Here is a 19,970-nt window from a genome sequence, read left to right on the forward strand (position 1 = left end):
TGCCCCTTGGACCCTGCTAGGGGCTGCCGCCCCTAGACCCCGTGAGTTGAGGGTGTCATTGACTTAGATATAAGAAGTAGTAGTAATGGATATTTGACACTCGTAATGCGTTATACAGTTAGCCGTGCACAGCTAAAAGAAGGGCATTACTATTAACGGCGAGAGAAACCGACTTCAGGTGAGATTCTAGCCCCTTTATCCGTTATGTTTTTGGGGGCTGCATGCATACTCCTTTGTGATAGTTGTTAATACACTTAACTTAAGTGGTAAGTGTATGATATGTGTATGTTATATGTATGACTAAGTATTATTTGTTAGTATGGAATGTTTATACGAATGAATATGTACATATACGTATGTGCATGACCAGAAGATATGTAAAGTATGCATAAATGAAAATGAATGTATGTTCGAGTGACGTGACAGGTATGGTTATTGGAGACAAAGGGACCAGACCCTAATAATATTTGAGACAGAAGGGACCAGACCCTGATAATATCTGAGACAAAAGGGACCAGACCCTAATAATATCTGAGACAGAAGGGACCAAACCCTAATAATATCTGTGATGGTAGAGATAGAATAGCCTATGGTAAATTACAAGGCCTTATGAAAGAAAGTATGTAAGCGCGTGTGCATGTATATAAAGTTTGTATGAAAGAAGTAAGAGTAAATAAGGTATGAATACGTATCTTCGGATGCGTATGAGTAAGGGTATGAATGTATTGTGTGTTAAATTATTAATTAGAACTCACTCAGCGTAGCTGACTTTTTGTATGCATGCAGGAAAATAGATTGAGGCAGCTGGCTTAAGGAGGGATACATGGCATGGACTGAAGAGACTGGCATCCATGATGAAGTGTTATGTCTGTTTTAATTAATTATTTATGAAAAGACAATTTGTATGTTAAGACAAGAATGAATGTTTTGTAATGTAATGTTTGAAGTTTTTAATTATTCCGCGAAGTTTTCAATTAACTCTGATTTTAGAATTATGTTTATGAGTAAATCCAACACCAAAGTAGGATTACCGGGAACGAGGCCTTACATTAACCAAGCTCAAAGTTAACTTCCCAAAATAATAAATGTTATAAGATAACTCAATAAAATCAAAATAGACTTAACCAAGTATGTCGTTCTATTGTGAAGAACCTTAACGTTCGTTAAGCGAGTATACGACTTTATCGGTCCGAACTTGTTATAAGATCAAGTTGGTTACCGACATGCCAAGTATGTTTAGAAATTAACTAAAATTGATTTAAAATATAATCTTGAAGAAAAATATGAGTTTTGGTGGCTAAAAACACACTTGTGTGTCTTAAGCGAGTGAACTCGGTTTAGTTCGGTCCTTGACTCGGAATAAGACCGAGGATGGTTACCACATACCCAATTACCATGGAACTTGTAAAATAACTTATAAATAATAATACTCAAGTTTTACATTCAAAAAGTTAACAATAAAGCTTTTAAACGAAAGTTCGGTTTTTGGTTCAGTTCTCAACTCGGGATGAATCCGAGGCTAGTCACCACATACCCAATACCATGGAACTTGACAAATATGAACAATAAACTAAAATATGCAGAAGTTAAGCAAGTATAACAAGTTATATGGTTAGATTTGTTAAATATATAAACAAGGACTACAAAGTCCTCCATGTAACCTTGCCTTACTAGCCCGACATTTCAACCGGCCGAGACCGGAGAAATGAAAGACCGAAGGTAAACAAGGAATGTATATTATATATATGTTGTAACATCAAGCTTTAAGTATCGAGAAGTTAGTTAAAATGAAATATTAGCTTAGTTTGACCTTGAGAGTCAAACTATGAAGAACAACCTTAGAATTCAAGAATTTGAGAGAGAAGTGAGGAAATGAGCAAGCACAAATGAAGAAGATGGGTGTGTATATATAGGGTAAGTTAAATGGGTCTTTCATAAAGGGTGTTTCATGAAAATGGGTTGGTTATAGACCCAAGAAAGCACAAACTACAAATGGGTCTTTCAAGTCTTCATGTTGGTAGTTTTAGTCCCTGGAGTTCGTTTTGAGCGTTTTCGGGGCATTTTAAGAACCGAAAAGGGTTTTTTTTTAGATCCGACAACTATAAAACAAATATATAACATAAAATTCATCATTTTGATAATATCGAAAGGTTCGGGATACAAAACGGGTCGGGTTTACATTAAGAATACAAGTATAAAATAACCCGAAATTGACAAATGTCACAATATATATAGTCTTGAAAGTGTTGATTTATTCAAACATTTGATTAGAAGTGGGACGTCTATTGATAAGCTTGTTCTTGTTACTCCAGAATGATAAAGATAAAATATTATTATGCAAATATTTCTTTTGATTTTCATCTTCATATATCTTCTTACCGGATCAAACTTTCAAATCAGGGACTCTGGTACACTTTGCTAGATTTCTAAACGTTATTTAGGGAGAAGGCAGCGTTCACTATGTGAGGGTGATAATATAAGTTGGTATTAGGCTTGGTGAAGAGCTTTAAGTTTTTAATTTCCTCTCTGCATTCTTTAGTTTTCGCGGCACCGGGTGATAATGAGAGGCTAGGCGAGTAGGTGGCGTTTACTACTTGGATCCTTGAACTGAACGAGTTTTATCTCACCGCACTGTGATGTCATCGGTCAAGTGTTTACGGGTGTTGGCCTTAGATGAGGGTTTTCCCCGTATCGAAAGGCGAGTGTCTCACGATTTGGTGAATTTAGCCAATAGCCTATTTGGAGGATTCATTGGTCGTTCAAAAAAAATTCAAGTGGTTAAGGGAAACACCCAAATACTTCAATTTGTAAAGGGGTAAGTCTCGGATTAAGTCCCACTTGTGAAAAAGAAAAAGAAAGAAAAAATAAGCGTTCCAGGTTAGGCTAGGATTTTTTTCATATATGATGGATTTTCTTCTGATAGTAAAATGAAGATGATCAAGTAGATCAATGGCCTGCCATTAACCCAAATAGTCATCAAAAAAAAAAAATTCTCTTAATAGTCGAGTATTGATACAGATCATAATAATAATAATAATAATAATAATAATTTTCACGAAATGAATCTCAAACCTTTTCAAATTAAAGATGACTAGGGTATCTTGGGCTTGGGCTTGGGCTTGGTGAAGAGCTTTGAAAAAATGCAAAATAAAATATAAATAGATAAATAATAAAATTATATGTATTATTTCAATCTTGGTTGACCGGTAAAACTCGTCTTTTGGGAAGAAGACTAGCATTCAAATCTTGGTATGGGAGTTGATTATTCTCTTGGTATAGTTTAGAAGTTGGAAGTAGATGATTGTATGAGTAATTCAACTCACAGTAAAGTAAATTATTGGCAGGTTTGACAAGGTAGGATAGAACAAGCATTTCCTCTATCCCGAAACATAAAGAGGCTACTAACGCTACCTTTAATAGGCACGTATTGAAAATAAAGTGATACACAAAAAAATCAAACGTATTATATATGCCGACTAGTAATGTTGATTGCACACATATTTAGTTTATGTGGATACTTAATCGTTTTTTTTTCATGTTGTCTTAGTAAAACTTACTACGTTTATATTGATTATTGAGATGTTATTTATACTTATTTCATAAAATGCTATACACCTATTAGTTATTAATTATAAGAGGTATGCAAAACATATCAAAACTATATAGTTCTGATTAAAACCAAATTAAAGTTAATTTAAAAACATTAATCTCCGATCAATTATCCACATATTGTTTCAATCCTATCAAAAAATTAGTAGTAAACTAAAATATTTTTTGTTCTAACATCTTCTTTTATTGTTCAAAGAAATAAAATACTTCTGTATCGTTCTTCAATCTTTTTGTTCCAATACTCTTGTTGTATTATACCCAAGATATTTGATGAAGTAACTATCATCTTCGTGATTTAGATTTTAGACATAACCAACTTATAAATTCTTGATTTTTTTTACTAGATCAAATATCGCTTTCAGCTTAAAATGAAAAGCAATTGCAGTGTTCTTCGTAAAAACAATTGGGAAAATCTCAATGCGAATGCATAACTCTTTCTATTTTTATATTGATACACGACCACTGTCATCAGACATCAATCATTGTGGCCTTGTGGGAACAAACTCGTGGGGCATATTCCAGTTATTATTAGTTTTCTTAAGATCGACGTTTGGATTTGAGAGTAAATTTATAAACTCCCAAACATTATTTCAGTTATTATTAGTTATCTTTTTTTTTTCTTTTTTGACAAATGTGATTTTTTTAATATGGTAAATACCATAAAAAAAAGTACTTTCTATTTTTTCTATTAAAATTTTGTCAACACATAAAAACCAATAAAAACCAATATAGTTTATGTTTTTCTTGTAAAAATCCTTTTAACAATATTTTGCATATAAAAACAAGCACATAACAGTGTAACACATATGTTAGATTTGAAAAAATAAAATAAAGTAACATATAGCATATATGCTAAATTTGAAAAAAAATAAAATAAAGTCATCACAATTATAATTGAATAAAATCATGAAAACATTAGTTGAAAAATTACACTATAATATTAATAAAAATCATTTGTTGATAACTTTTTAACAATTTTAAATTTATACAAAGCATTAATTTTATGTGTTTTTAGTTATTTTTTTACTCGAGTTACGCCATCCATGCTCATGTTATTCTATTATAATAATGTGAAAACCTTGAGTCTTTCTAAACTTGAGTTGAGTCCCACCGCGTGTTACGCCAAAAAACTCTGCTCTTGTGATAGCATAACGACTGTCAAATGGCAGCCGGCGATATGGTTTCCTGGGGAAGCGCCCAAGCCAAACTGTGAAGCCAGCGTGGGCCCGGTTAAGACAACATAGTTTGGCCATAGTGGGACAACAGAGCTCTCCAAATTAGATAGCGTGATGGCCTAACACATAAAAAAAATCGTCGTTTCCAAAAAATAAATACAGGTTTATTGTTATTGTTAGGTTTCTATTATTGCTATTAGTATTTCACCAAACTCTATTTAATTAAGAATTGATTTTAGAGTTAGGAAAGGTATATGTTCCTAACAGAATGGTAAAACTCAATTACAATATTACTGATGTACAAACAATTTTCTTGTGTATAAATCACATCTTAATTTAATTTCTAAGATTCCAACTTTTAAAAAACACACAAATACGTAAATATTTAGAGCATAGTTGAATATCATGTAACACAATGATCAATTCCATCATCAAAGGCTAAAAAGTTATCCGTGTGTGCAAACTTTTGAGGTAATAGTTTAGAGATAGATTATAATCTTGGAAACCCATTATAATCACAAATATATACATATATCACAAGACTTAAATCCCATTCTTGAATAAAGTTCGCAATGGTACCTAGAAAGCATAAGCATGTGTACGTGGTACTGAAATAATAAAAGTACAAACGCGAAGCTGATAAATTAAAAACAAGCAACTAATTAAACACAAATAATAATGTGTACTAACACTGAGGAATCGCACCCAAACACCGTTTGGACCCAAATCCGGACAAAAATAACATATAAGAATCCTTCACCTTCAAGCTAATATGAGGCCGAAACGCTCCTCCCATCGCCATTTTCTTATAAAATTTCTTCTCCTTCATCATAGCCGAACACCTATGCTTCGTCACACGCATCATACAGTTATCTTCCATAACCTCAGATTCTTCTTTGATAGTTTCAAGCTTAGCTTTAAGTATCTGCTCGATATCCATTCGTGATTCGGTTGGCAAACTCTTCTTCGCCCACCACGTTTTTCGACCTCCTTTCCTCATACTGTGTATGTTAACAGTTATATGAAGAAAGTGGGCTTGTATGATATGGTTGTATATAACAAGAAAGTTATTAGGTATGTTCTAAGAAGGGATGATGTTGATGCTTTACAGGTTGGTTTGATGATGAATTGTTTTCTTTGATAGTAGGTGAGATAAAGCATATAAATGCACTCATGCATCCTTTTGGCTCATAGTTAGTTTAACAAAATTATAATGTTTTTGCAACATTTGGTTTATACTGCAACTTTAGCTATGTCTTGTTGGTTAGGAACATTTTATATAGTTGTGTTACCAAAAGCTTAAAAAAAATCGGAATGCTCCATGATTAATTATTAAACTATTATATTATAGTATGCTTGACACAAAAGTTGAATAAAAAATAAAAAGGTATGAGAGGAATCATGCCTCCGGCCTTCGTACGAATGCACTCGTGAGACTTTATTCAATCACCAAACTCATCTAATTATAGACGATTAGACGTGTGTATTTTGTTAGGACGGAAGAGATTAAATAAAAGTTATTAAAATATTTAAAAACTTACTTATTGTTGTCATATTCACATTAATCCTCACAAATTTAAGACTAGGTAAATCTCTAAAATCATTTATTACTATTTATTTGTTACTTGATAGCTACTAAATACTAATCTGAATTATGAAAATATTTAAATAAATATTAAAAAATACCGTTGTACAATGGTTGTCTTTTAAAAATAAAGATAAGTTTATCGTTTTCATTTTGTATTTCGCTTAATTATTAAATATTTTTTTTACATTATCAACCAGGTTCATGTATTACATAGGTTTCAAACTAGTATGTATATGCACACACACACACACATATATGTAGCTCGTAATCTATATCTATATATACACACACACACACACACTGTATGAGGTACACATAAGTAACTTCATGAGCTACATATATTTTTGTATTTTTTTTAAATGCTTTTTACAATACTAACCTTATAATTAAAATAAATGAAAAATATTTAAAATATCGATTGGTTGATAATAGTTTTCAAGTTAAATGTGGTTTTCGTTGTAACGCTCCCTTTTGTTAGTATCTCCCTACTCTAGTAAAGCAACATGTTAGGTGCCACATGACACATTCTTAACCATTCTTAAAGGTATTTTCGCGTCCATTCTCATAGACCTGAAAACAGTTACATGTGGATCCTTTCTAGATCCAAACCCAAATTAGAATTTCAATTGTTAGCTTTTGTTTTTTGTTTTGAAGGAGACCTTAAACCACCCGTCTCTCACCACGTTCTCTTGCTTAAACCAACTAGGTATCTTCTTTTATTGCAATTTTATTTTTTTTTCCCGAACGGTTCACATTTTCTGGTCGCCCACCTAGCTTACTAGCCCCAAACCCACAAGAACTCGCAAAAGAACAAAATATAACTTAGCCGCACAAAAGTATAACCAAATACTCCACACATCAACATCCTCATACAACATGATTACAATACCATATAATACAACAATCGCAACCAACTAAACACAACATTCACTCGTTTAACATAGTGGAAAAGATGCACAAAAACTAAACTAAAATGGAATTAGTATTCAAGCTTCCTTTTATTTCCTAACAACATGATGGACCTTTGTGGTTAGTTTGGAGCTGCAAAATTCAAAGCTTCATTCTCTTCACATCATTCTCAGGGACATTAGCGTCATTTCCATTAGCACCACCTTGAACCTGCACAACGCGTATAACCATCTTAACCTCGTTTATTCACATAAAAGAGTTTAATTTTATGAATTGTTAAAATTTAAATCATACGGTTTCATCAGGTACAACTGCATATCTATCAGATGGATATGCTGAAAGTTTCCCTGCCAAAAGAATCATATTTAAAAGATCAAAATCAGATAATGATATGAAACATAAGTTTACAAATTAAGAAATATGAAAAGTTAGTACCTGCAGATGGGTCCGTGCTTGATGATTCTATATGCTGTCCACCAGATCCATCCATGCTCAAAGCTTCAATTATCTTGGGAATGTTTCTGCAAGTATTACAAATAAAACACATAATAAGGTCCCTGTGGTATGTCCTAATGTCACATTGCAAAGAAAGAATTACTCCCTGTGGTATGTCCTAATGTCACTTTTAGCCCTTATCCCTTAAGTATGGAAAAGTACGTCATTGGTCCCAACTTATGCATAAATGTAACACAAACGGTCAACATGGATGGAGGTAAACTTTTTCTAGTTAAATTTTATAGAATAACCAGTACATCCTTTACTATGTTATCTCCATAGTAAATGACTAAAATACCCTTCACTGTTTTATAAGCTCGAGATTTACCAATGGAGCTCGAAACGAGCCGATCTTGAGGAAAATAGAGCTTTGCAAATGACTAAAATCCCCTTTACTTTTTTGTCTCTACAGTAAAATGACTAAAATACCCTTTACTATTTTATAAACTTGAGATTTACAAATAGAGCTCGAAACGAGCCAAGCTTGAAGAAAATAGAGCTTTACAAATGACTAAAATGCCTTTTACAGTTTTACCATACCTGTCAATAGCCTCCTTGTGGCCAAGCTGTCCATTTGTGCCTCTGCCCCAAGAAAATACATTGCTCCTTTCAGTAACAGCTAGTGTGTGTCTCCATCCACATGATATTTGAACTACTTTCTGTCAACAGATAAATGAAAAAAAAAAACCATAAACTTAAGACAGATGAATAAATGCTACACAATAATATACATACAATAATTTAATCTCCTAGACATGAAAGAAAGTAAGATCACATGGAAAAATGATGTGCCTGCTCATCTGGAAATTTTACTTCCATAGGAAAGCAATGATCTATATTGTCCCCGACACCGACTTGTCCAAACTGTCCACATAGAAAATATCAGGATAAGTTAATTAGAAATATTAGAGCCAACAATCTTCAAGTTATGCAAATAAAGCATAATGATGTTGATAAATTAATTAAAAGATAATATGATATTTGCCAAAAGTCAGTAATTTATGGCCCAAATTCATAATTTTGGGCCGATGTTTTTGAATTTTGGAGCCAAACCATGCCCAACTTGTTTGAATGTTTGTTATTGAGCTTATGGCCAAGATTCATTATTTTGGACCAAAACCTTCAGGCCCAAACTAATTGATGAGTGGTTAACATTTTAGGCAAAAATATTAAGGCTAAAATTCATTATTTTTGGTCGAAACATTTCAAGCCCAAATGTAAAACTGAAAAGGCGAACCAAGCCCATAAGTAAAACTGAAGTTTCGTTTTTGGTTCGGGTTGAGCCCAAAACCGACCCATCACACCCCTAATGAAAAAATAAAACATAATAAAGATAGATATGATATTAATACTAGTATTCAACCTTATTCCATCCCCATCCAAAAAGCTTTCCCTCTGGTGTTAATGCCATTGTATGCCTCCAGCCACCCGAGATCTGGGATATTAAAAGACACATTCAAAAACATCACAATAACTGTAACATCCTCACACAATTATTCAATATAACTATAATGTTAATGGCATAAGGTGACACACATCAAAGAAAAACCAAATACCTGTGATATAAATTGGCCGTGCAATGCTTGGAGTTTATGAGGGACAAGATGGTCCTTAAAATCTCCATGCCCTAGTTGGCCATACTTGCTCCAACCGAAAGTAAAAAGATCACCAGAAGATGACACAGAAATCGTATGCCTCCAACCACATGCAACAAGCACCATTTTTTCCTCCTGTTGCAAAGTCAGCTAGTTTACTTAAAAAGACAGTATCCAATTATCCATTATATAGCGGCCTGTTTGATAGTTATTTAGCGATTGACAATATACCAAATGGCTACATACATTGATAATTGAAGCTTTCTCGGGAATCATGCGATCTTTTCTGTCACCTAACCCCAAATTACCATATCGCCCCCAACCCCAACCATAAAGCTCACCATCTTCAGTTATAGCAACTGTATGCTCCGCACCAGCAGCCACCATTTTCACATTTACACCCTAGTTAAAACACATAAAAAAATCACGGGTCATTTAGTTATACATGACCATAATCAGAATTTAACATAAATCTGTAACTTTTACCTGAAAAGCTTCAATCTTTTGTGGGACAAGAGAGTCCTCAGTTGTACCTAAACCAAGTTGACCATTTTGGTTCCGGCCCCAACTACATTGAAGTCAAAAAGAAGAAAGATAATCAAATTCCTTTATTATCGGATTAACACAATCATAATAATAATATAATATAATACAAACCTCTGCACCTCGCCTTCCATGGTGACTGCCAAACAATGGCTGTCACCACAAGCAATTTGTCTTATCCGTATCCCCTGTAATGCTTTAATTGGCTGAGGAATAAAGAAATCAGTAGAGTTTCCATGCCCTAATCTCCCAAAATCGCCCCTGATACCAGAATTACAAAATTACCCTTGTTTGTACTTCTCATATACATGTGAATCTGAATTCTTAAGCATAGCTGCTAAAGAGATAAAAGAACAAACCATCCCCAACTGAATACTTTGAGTCGTGACTCTGAAAATGCAGTTGTGTGATCAGCTCCACAAGTAAGAGATACAATTTCTTCACCATCTAAAGCACTTAACTGTGTAGGCGACAGCCGGTCTTCAGCATCACCATGCCCTAGTTGCCCATCTTCTCCTCTTCCCCATGAACAAACAATATTTCCAGCTGATATAATAGTAATAACAATAATAGTATGTCATGATCTTGTACAGTGTAAATCACATAATCTCAATGCTGAGTTAAAGTAAGTTTATGCATAGATTGTGATAGATTACTTGTACACATAAGAGCTAAAGACTTATTTTGGTTATACATAAAAATTCTCCGGGGGTGCTATAGCTTTTCTTTTTAATTTATTTATTTTATTCTCTTATGTCTTAATAGTGTTTAAAAGTTAAAATATTATGTATAAAGCATTTTTAGTAATAACAAACTGACACCTCACATAAGCATCATGCATCATGGATCAAAACATTTTAAAACCAAGTTTTACAGTTTAAAAACATGGTGTTAAGTTGGATATCATATTCCCACTATTATGATTATTAACAAGGGCATTATTGCATGTAGATATCACACAGATCAATGACACTATTCAAGTCAATCTTCAATACCTAACAATTTATAAAAAAAAAATAAAAAAATAAAAAAAAAACCTAAGAATTCATCTTCAAATCAAACAAGTTTCATAAAAAATCTAGTCAATTGAAGCTGTGCAAACACCTGAACCGACAACTTGCAAGTCAAAATCATCTCCACGCCCAAATTCATCCATAAAAACACAGTAATTAAAAAACTAGGGTTTACAAGTCTTACACAAAAGCGCAACGGAGTGACTGGCACCAGCGGAGATCAAAAGCACCTGACGAATCGGAACCGAAGAAGTAACAGTTGCTTCGCTTTGAGTAGTAGTAGTACGTATATCTTCCATTACCAAATTGCAGGTTGCTGAGGTGGTTGGAGGGAGGAGAATTAAATTGAATGAATGAATATGAATATGAATATGAATATGAATATGGGTGGGTGGGTGGGTAGGCAGGCTGCTTGAGGGGAGGAGGAGGAGGAGGATGATTTATTATATATAATAATTGTTGATAGAAGGGGACAATGAGGCAGCAGTAGTTGTTTCAAGGATGAAGACAACACACATTCTATCTATCCACTCCACTCAACTCAACTCCACTCCTTTCCTTTGCTTTAGTCATCTTCCTCTTTTATTTGGTTTCACATCCCCTTTCTAAACTATATACCATTGATGAAAAAAGTCTAATGGAAGGTGCGTTTTGGGGTAATTTTAGCTATTCAGGATATAAGTTTTGAGCTTTCAGTATCGGTATGACACCAGTCTCATCCCTAACTTATGATCAAAATAACATGAATTTAGTTGGTATCGGTTAGGTTCGTAACCGTCCTGGCACTAAACCCAAAATTAGATTGGTAAACCCTCAGAATATTCGTATAGCCTATACACAAAAAATAACATATTTAAAACGACGTTTACTCGATCATTAAAACCTGTGACAATACAGCAGTGAGTCAATGCGAATTAAATCGATTTCGGTTAATTTCATTACAATACCAAAACTCAAAGAAAAAAAATATACATGCTTAAAGAAAACCTTGAATGATATTTTGCACGAGTTGATGTCATCACATGAATCAATAAGATTCTTGCGACACCAAACTTCACTTTTAAACTTATATGTAATAAATAAAATAAATAATGTGTGGAGTAAAAGTTGTTTAACTAACATATTTGATATACCAATTGTTTAAATGTATTATATGATTCTTACAGTTTTTAACATGTTATGAATCAAAATAAAATACAAAACTTTAATAATAATAAAAAAATGCCTTATATATTTCCCACATGACAGCTACACAAAAACCTACTACACTTGTTATAGTTAAAACTATTGGTTCCTTTAATTAAGGAAAAGGATTTGCGTCTTCAAATAAAAGGGATAGGCTACCTCATATATGAATGATGATGTAGATGTATCCATGATGTGTTTTAAAACATTTTTTACTAATAATTCATTAACAAGACTATTTTATGAAGCACAAGTTGTCAAACAATATTCGGTGATGGATATATCGAGGAAATTTGATATGCTATCTGTCATAAAAAAAAAACTATACACGTGTGATATTTATCCTAAGATAACTATAAATTTCTCAATCACCAATTTATTTATGTGTCTATAAAATTTTCAACCGGACCGAAATAAGAAGAGATCTCTTCTTATTCCTGTGCTCTCTCTCTTTCATATTTACGTCCGTGAGATCGACAAATCACCATTTCATACACTCTTAGTCCGATCTTGATTCGTACTACGTATGAATGCTATTCAAAATCAGCACCAACTACAACAGCCAAAGGCCCACAATCACCACCTACCGCCATCAATTGTCAATTTCTTAACCCATATGTTTTTCATTTCAGCCTTTGATGTGAACTCATCAAAGTTACTGTAGAAATGTAGTACATCACCCAAGGTTGATAATTGATCAATATGATTAAAAGTCATAAAAGATGATAACTATTCAATCTTTATGTTTCAATAAATGAACCCATGTGAGCACTTAAATATATATATATTAAAATCACGAGAAAATAAGGATGTTGACTTCAGAAAACACCATTATTGATTTTATTAAAACTTGTACGTTTTTACCACTTACTGCACAAATGTTGTGTCACATTATTCTTGTGATTGGTTTTCTATACATTTTGATCAAATATTTATTCTCTGATTTCCCCAATATATAAACCAAGAAAACGCGACCGATACACAAAAAAAATAAAAAGTTTCTTTACACCCAACAAGTAAATAACTGCGTCTAAAGCACGAATACAGTATGTTACAATGTGCCCAAGAACCAGCACATGACTTTACACATGGAGGCAGAAGCACAGCCTCATCTTATTTGGATAAGTAGCATTTATCAAAACAACCCACACTTACTAAAACAAGCCCACATCATGGACCATGATTCGGGGACCGAACCATTTGTGTCACGTGCCAATGACTCAAGCTGGGATGGCTTCAGGGACCCTACCAGAGTCGTTTGCGGACAAACTATCATAATACTCGACTAGCACTTCCCAACCACCCGGGCACATGAATCCATCTGGCGGGTTTTCTCTATTCTTTGCAAGTGTCCGCATCTGCGTCACACAAATGAAATCGGATGTCAGCATACAACAAAATAGCCCACAAATGTTATATAGCACAAGAATCTTTATAAGACTATTGTACTTGTAAACATTTAATTCAATTTAAAATACTTAGTTTTATTCAGGTTTTTTTTTTTTTTGGCTACAATATGAAGAATGAAAACTGAGTTAAATCCAGCGTAAAGTATTTTTCAGTCTCGTAGTTCCAAAATATATTTATTGTTGGATGCAACTCGGTTTAAATAAAATTTTGTATCTAACTGTAGAGAAAAAGATGAATAAAACTGTGTATTTAGATGGGTTGGTATTATAAAAAAACCAACATACTTTTCTTATTTTTACAAGAAAAAAAAGTCCTTCAACTTGCATTAGGCATTTTTAAGTCTCTAAATATGTAAAAAAATCCATCAACCCACTTTTGCTACATGAAAGTCTATAACCTATATAGTTGTAAAAAATATTTCAAATATTGACTAGTTACCTCTTATTTTGGTAAAAAGAAAATGTAAATAATTTTTTTGTTCAAAATTGTTGATTTGCTAAATGTCACTTCATTGAATTTTGACAAACTTAAGGTGTAACTAGTCATGTTTTAAATAATTTTCCACAATTGGAGACAATTTTAAGGACTTTAATATAGTGAGAGACTTTTTTTTTTGTTTTTTCTTTACATGTTTAGGGACTTCAAAATGACAAAATAATGTCGTGAGACTATTTCGTGAAAAATAACAAAGTACATTGGTTTTTATTATGATATTAACCCTATTTAGATGTATGGACATATGTTAAGTATATAATATTACAAATAAATTAAGGAAAAACTAAAGTATGCTTTATATGAAAATTTAAAAAAGAAACAGAAAAGGAAATTATTATATTTTGAATATAGGTTAGCAACAAAGCCATGAGAGAGAGCCCAGATAGGAATTGGTTAGTTGGTTAGCAACCTGGGTTACTATACTTTAAAAAAGCCGAAAAGAAATTACAATAAAAATAAAATAACTCTAGAGGTAGAGATGAATATTTCGACTATTTACTGATATAAAGGTCAAGTCGCGTTATATATTTTATTTTAATTTCCACTAGATTAGAATACAACAGGTCAAATGAGATCAAAACGATCACAATTCGGCTAAAGTGAATATTGTTAAGTCTATTTTTGGTAAAATACCTTGGTACCCGAGATGAATAGGAAATCCTGAGGTCTAGACGGATCAAAGAATTCCATTTTCTGTTGCGTCTTGTCATACGCCGCCACCTGAAATAATAAAGATATAGATAAATAAATAAAAAATTAATGTAAAAGAATTTGTGGTTTATGATGTTTATAAAGAAAGTACCTTGAAAGGGAGGATGTTTAACCGTTCGAGTCCGGGTGCCATGCTAAGTACTTTCTTGCCATGGTCAGCATCATATAAATCTCTTTTCTCGACTGGATGACTCATGCCAGCTGGATCACGGCCCACTATGTAAAAGTTGGCACCCGCGTTGATACGGGCCTTGGCATGCCACTGGACCTCGGTGGGCCCCGCATAGTGCATTGGAGATGGAAATATTGAGACCACTGTGTTTTCTGGATCAAGAACGCCATCTTCTAGTACCTGATAATCATAAGCATCAAAACATTTTTACCCTTTTTTTTAAGATTTGAATTATTAATGTAAAATACTTGAATAGGAAAACTATATAATATTATAACAAGGATCTAAAGTTTATTTTCATAAAGCAATTTGGAAGCTTTTATGCATTTCAACTTTGCATACTTATTAATCAGTCACTCGAGTTGTGTTTGAAATAAAACACAGGTCAAGATTGCCAAAAGTGTGTTTGTCATAAACCTTGTTAAATGTTTTATTCAAAGAACCAGATTATTATAAAAAATATAAATTTTAATCATATTTGACATTTTGATTGCATATAAAAAGGTTAAACTGTTTGGATTTTGGGCCCACTTAATCTAAGGGCGCAATCCATGACATAAATTCAAACACGACACAAAAATAATTAAGCTTTGGCTTGTCATATCTTGTTTATTAAACATGTTGTGTTCGGGTTTACCTGTTTAATCCGTGTAAATAAATGAGTCGATCCATTTATTACAACCCACCCACCCACCCATTACAACCTATTTAATACGTTTACGGCATACATATAATCTGCAAGCCTGTTTAGATAAATGGGTGTCGTATTTGGGTCGCATGATTCAGGTATTCCGGGCTACGGTTGATGTCTTCTACATGAACAAGTGCTAAACAAGTAATGCTGGGTCGTGTTGCGTTGGGTACAGGTGCTAAACAAGTAATGTTGGAGGGCCCAACCCGAACACAAAATGAATATTGACGATTGACACGAACACACCCCAAACTTCTTAAATTTTTTATCTTTTGAAAGTTATACTTTAGAATCACAATTTTACAATAAAAAATCAAATGAATATAAAAGAGTTACATTTGATCATTAAATCCTATGTCAATTCCTCTTTTTTAAGTCCCTAATCCTGGCATAAATATTTAACATACGACATAAAACACATTTTAACCACAAAATAAATTGGTCAACAGGTCAACCTCAAACCTGCCAGGCTGACACAACACGACCCATCTAGCTAAACAGGTTCGTGGGTTCTACCTGAAACAGACCTGAGTCAAGTAGATCAAAAATTACCTTCTGATGCTGCTTCATACGCCAGCTAAGCGGGACATCATCCACCTTGGTAAACCCACCAAGTGGATGAAGCAAAAGAACCGGGTTCTTATAACCCATTTCAAGAAGCCTACGCCTCGTGTCGGTCATCAAAAGCGCGTGACCGTTGTGCACAGGATTCCTGAGCTGGAAAGCAAAAACAGCATCTGCATTCCGCTTTTCAAATTCTGCACGCAGTTCTGAAGGGGAGAGTCTGTAATGGTCAAGACCGTCATTATATTTGATCGGTTCTAGAACTTCAAGATCGCCCCCGATTAGCCAATCGCCTGCACCGGTTATGGCTTCTTCAACGTAAGGAAGACCCGGGGCTGTTGTACCCCAAGTTCTTGCTATTCGTTCTTCTTTGTTATGTTTGTAGACCTCGATGCTAAACAGTTGATACACGAAACGAAAGAGTGTAAATACGCAATCATGATTCCTCGAATAAACTATGTTTACAACTAAGAAAATTCGACCAAACGTAGCAAAATAACTTTTTTTCCTTATTTGGTGTCATGAAAACAAATGTTCTGTTTCTAAATTTGTATTTTGTTTCCTGTTATTGGTTTGTGAAATACCAAAATTACCCCCCACCAAAGTAAAGGGATCAGGTTGGTTGGATCAGCCGGACTAGCAGAAATGGTTCAGTTTCACGGTTTAAACATGGTTTTTAAACCGAAACGATTAGTGACTATTAAAGAGAAGGGATACAGCATGCAAAAACTAAAAATCATCCCCTATTTCATAAAGGTGTTCACAGTACAGTCTACCCGTTTTGATGAAAATTCTCAGCTGAACAATTAACTAAGGTTCAAACTGTAAAGCAGACGGGCCGGGTTGCTTGGGTCAGCCAAAACGGGTCAGTTTCATGATTTAAACATGTTCCTTTTATATCAAAATTATTAGTGCCCGTTAAAACTTTAAAATGATATGATGATTTACTATTATGAACGTTACACACACACACACACACATATATATATATATTCAAAAGAAAACAAATAATAAAATGATCGATATGGTAAGTTCAAGTTTCAAAATATGATCCAGGGTTATTAATATTATACTAGGCTTAAAACCAATATTTTCATGATTGTACCGAATAGCGAAGTCTTTTATCGGTTCAATGGTTGGACTGCTCAGACAGATTGGACTAGACATAAGAACCGGATGACGCCATATAATAATATAAAAATTGAAACTATATCCATATTTCTAATCCAAAACAAAACATGAAAATACTTTATATTTTGTTTTGGTGTAAATTTACTATTTTAATAATTAATCAAAACTTATATAAATAAAATATTAAGTCTAGAGTAATACATGAATCATAAAATAAGATTTGGAATCAAACTAAAAAGTGAAAATAATTCAAAACATTCGGTCCCACACCTGGTCCAGTTCAGCATGCTCATTCATTGTCCAACCAGTAACCGGCCGGTTAATTGGAAAAACGCTTAAATAGGCTTTAACCAAACCAGTTCCGTGCCCAATTCCTGGTCCAACCGGCCTCAGCGCCATGTTTGTCACAAAAAATCATCGTCGGCGCCACGTCAGTGGCACACGCCCCCAAAAACCGACCGTTGGTGATGCTCTAATTTAAAAAGGCATTGGTTATTCACACACCCTTAACCTATCCACACACCCTTTAATATGGGGTTTCATACGATAGTATAACCCCTATACGATCGTATGTAGGGTGTGTGGATAACCAAAGGGTGTACGAATAACACATCCCTTTAAAAAAATACCAAATAAAAAACTAACTAGTTTCAAACCTTAAAACTTAATGATCATCTCTACTACATGCTCTAAATAAAAATAAAAAAGAATTCGAGTTTCAAACCGTAAACCAAACCGTTAAGGTTAACTACACTAATCATACAAAACATACAATTAACATATGTATAATCATAGTATTCATCAAATCAACAAAAGACATAAAAATAAAAAATCTTACTTGTTCAAAATGGCAACCGGGTTACCCGCCGCATCCACAAGGGCCACGGTGGTCGCACCGGAACCCGAAATCCTTTCCTTCTGGGCATCATCAACATCCAAGACAATCGGCAAGGACATATTAACAACCGACCCGTCTCCTAACCGGAGCGAGTTAAAATGAAGAGTTTGGAGGAACTCGGATTCTCTCATGAACCCGGTAATCGGACTGGCCCAGCCTTCGCTGAGCACATGAACCCATTGCAAATCAATCCTTGAAAGCTTAATCTGAATCAAACCAATTGCTTCTTTCTTCTTAATATCCCTCTTTGACTCCGGAACCACCAGGTCAACGAGCTTCCCCCCATCGGGTTCAATTAACCCGCACGAGACCCGGATCGGTTTCCGAATTGGGTTTTGTTTGAATGAGATGAAAGTGGTGGAATTTGAGAATTTGGGGTTGAAATTGAAATGGGTTTTGTGGGATTTGGGTTGAAATTGGGTCTTGATTGAAAGATGGGTCGTGGCCGCCATTGATGAATGATCCCTCGTGCAGGTTGGAAGAATAAGGAAGACAAGACAAGGACAAGGGTTGGTTTAGTGGAATGCTGATTAATATACTAACTTGTTGGGAGGATGAACCTGGACACCCTGGGTGGGTTTGAAGTGTATTATATTTGTGTTGCACCTTTTTCATTTTGTTTTTACTTACAACTTATAATTACTTTTTGGCATAATCAATGGTTTGATTATTAAATGTATATTTTTATGGATAATGGAATCATGCGTTTTGAATGAGAGTTATATGTTTAATGTTTTGGGGATTAAGTCAACGTCAGGTTTAAAATGTCTTTTACGACCGACTTATGAGTCAGCACTTACAGTATTATACTCAGTCATGATAGTTAGAGACTGACAGAGCGTATGGCAGTCATATGCCATCCTTTTTGCTTCATTTGTGGCTACGTGCGTGCTACAGTTTCACTTACTTGTTTTTTCTTTCACGCAGTTATTGTTTAATAAATATATTAAGGTATGTGCGAACTAGTGATGAGCGAATATCATATCCGGCTTCGAGGGGGTGGGGGATGTCACGGCCTCATATGAAATATGGGTAAATCTAGGCAACTAAACTCCTTTTTTACTTTTAACATAAGTTACAAAATGGGTAAATATATAGTACATGTGTGTTATTAATTTACTTAATAATGGGTGAATCATGAATGTATGAATGTGACGAAAGCTATAAGCTTATAACTCACTTAGCGATACTGACTTTTAGTATACATGTCATATTAGCATGTGTGATCGTATGAAGGTATGGATGGCACTACGGCGGGGCTATGACATCCCAATGTTTATTGATTATTTATGTTGTATTTCAAAAATTTTACTTTGTTTGTATGAGTGTGATACCTTTGGGTATGAATAACGTTATATTTCCGCTATAAGTTTTATGGACTTTAAAATTTAAGAGCTATATGTTATATAACCTAAACATTAAGACACCGTCGGTTCGAGGCGCCACATAATCCAGAATATGAAATAAGTTATCTTTGGTATGCGGGTATTCAAAAAATATAAAAAAAATTGTACACTTTATCATTTGCCACGTATATTTGGATCCACCCAACGAGCAATTACGCAAAGATACGATCATGGTAAACCGTGTGGAATCGACCAAGCATCGGTAGTCTCTCACTGGTTTTTAAATTTTCAAAACTTTAATTTATTTATTAATTTTATTTTATTTTTGCTTCTTTGCATAAATGTAAACAATGACGTCTAAGAGTTGAACGACTTACGTGATTGTAAAGCAGTTGCAGAGTTTCTTGAAATAGCTTTGTCAAGCGTGGGTTGTCGAAGTG

At 34.0% G+C, this 19,970-nt stretch overlaps 2 protein-coding genes across 2 annotated transcripts; both read right to left on the minus strand.

The window, feature by feature from the left end:
* Window positions 1-7,159: 7,159 nt before the first annotated feature.
* On the minus strand, window positions 7,160-11,226 carry LOC143567639 (ultraviolet-B receptor UVR8-like). The gene is made up of 12 exons (XM_077054011.1): window positions 11,112-11,226; window positions 10,274-10,460; window positions 10,029-10,175; window positions 9,858-9,939; window positions 9,618-9,773; window positions 9,333-9,506; window positions 9,140-9,211; window positions 8,569-8,640; window positions 8,317-8,435; window positions 7,717-7,802; window positions 7,576-7,628; window positions 7,160-7,491 (listed from the first exon to the last, which is right to left on the minus strand). The coding sequence occupies exons 1-12, from the start codon at window positions 11,224-11,226 to the stop codon at window positions 7,423-7,425; spliced, it is 1,332 nt and encodes a 443-aa protein (XP_076910126.1). The 3' UTR covers window positions 7,160-7,422.
* Window positions 11,227-13,092: 1,866 nt separating this feature from the next.
* LOC143567649 (ATP sulfurylase 1, chloroplastic) lies at window positions 13,093-18,505 on the minus strand. Its single transcript, XM_077054023.1, has 5 exons — window positions 18,125-18,505; window positions 16,144-16,549; window positions 14,820-15,080; window positions 14,651-14,737; window positions 13,093-13,470 (listed from the first exon to the last, which is right to left on the minus strand). Exons 1-5 carry the CDS (start codon window positions 18,313-18,315, stop codon window positions 13,333-13,335), a joined length of 1,083 nt encoding a protein of 360 aa, XP_076910138.1. The 5' UTR covers window positions 18,316-18,505; the 3' UTR covers window positions 13,093-13,332.
* Window positions 18,506-19,970: the final 1,465 nt, after the last annotated feature.

Source organism: Bidens hawaiensis, unplaced genomic scaffold (assembly GCF_021521415.1).
Source record: "Bidens hawaiensis isolate Kalapana, Puna unplaced genomic scaffold, B.hawaiensis_p1.1 tig00023470_1, whole genome shotgun sequence".
In the NCBI taxonomy this organism is placed as follows: Eukaryota; Viridiplantae; Streptophyta; class Magnoliopsida; order Asterales; family Asteraceae; genus Bidens; species Bidens hawaiensis.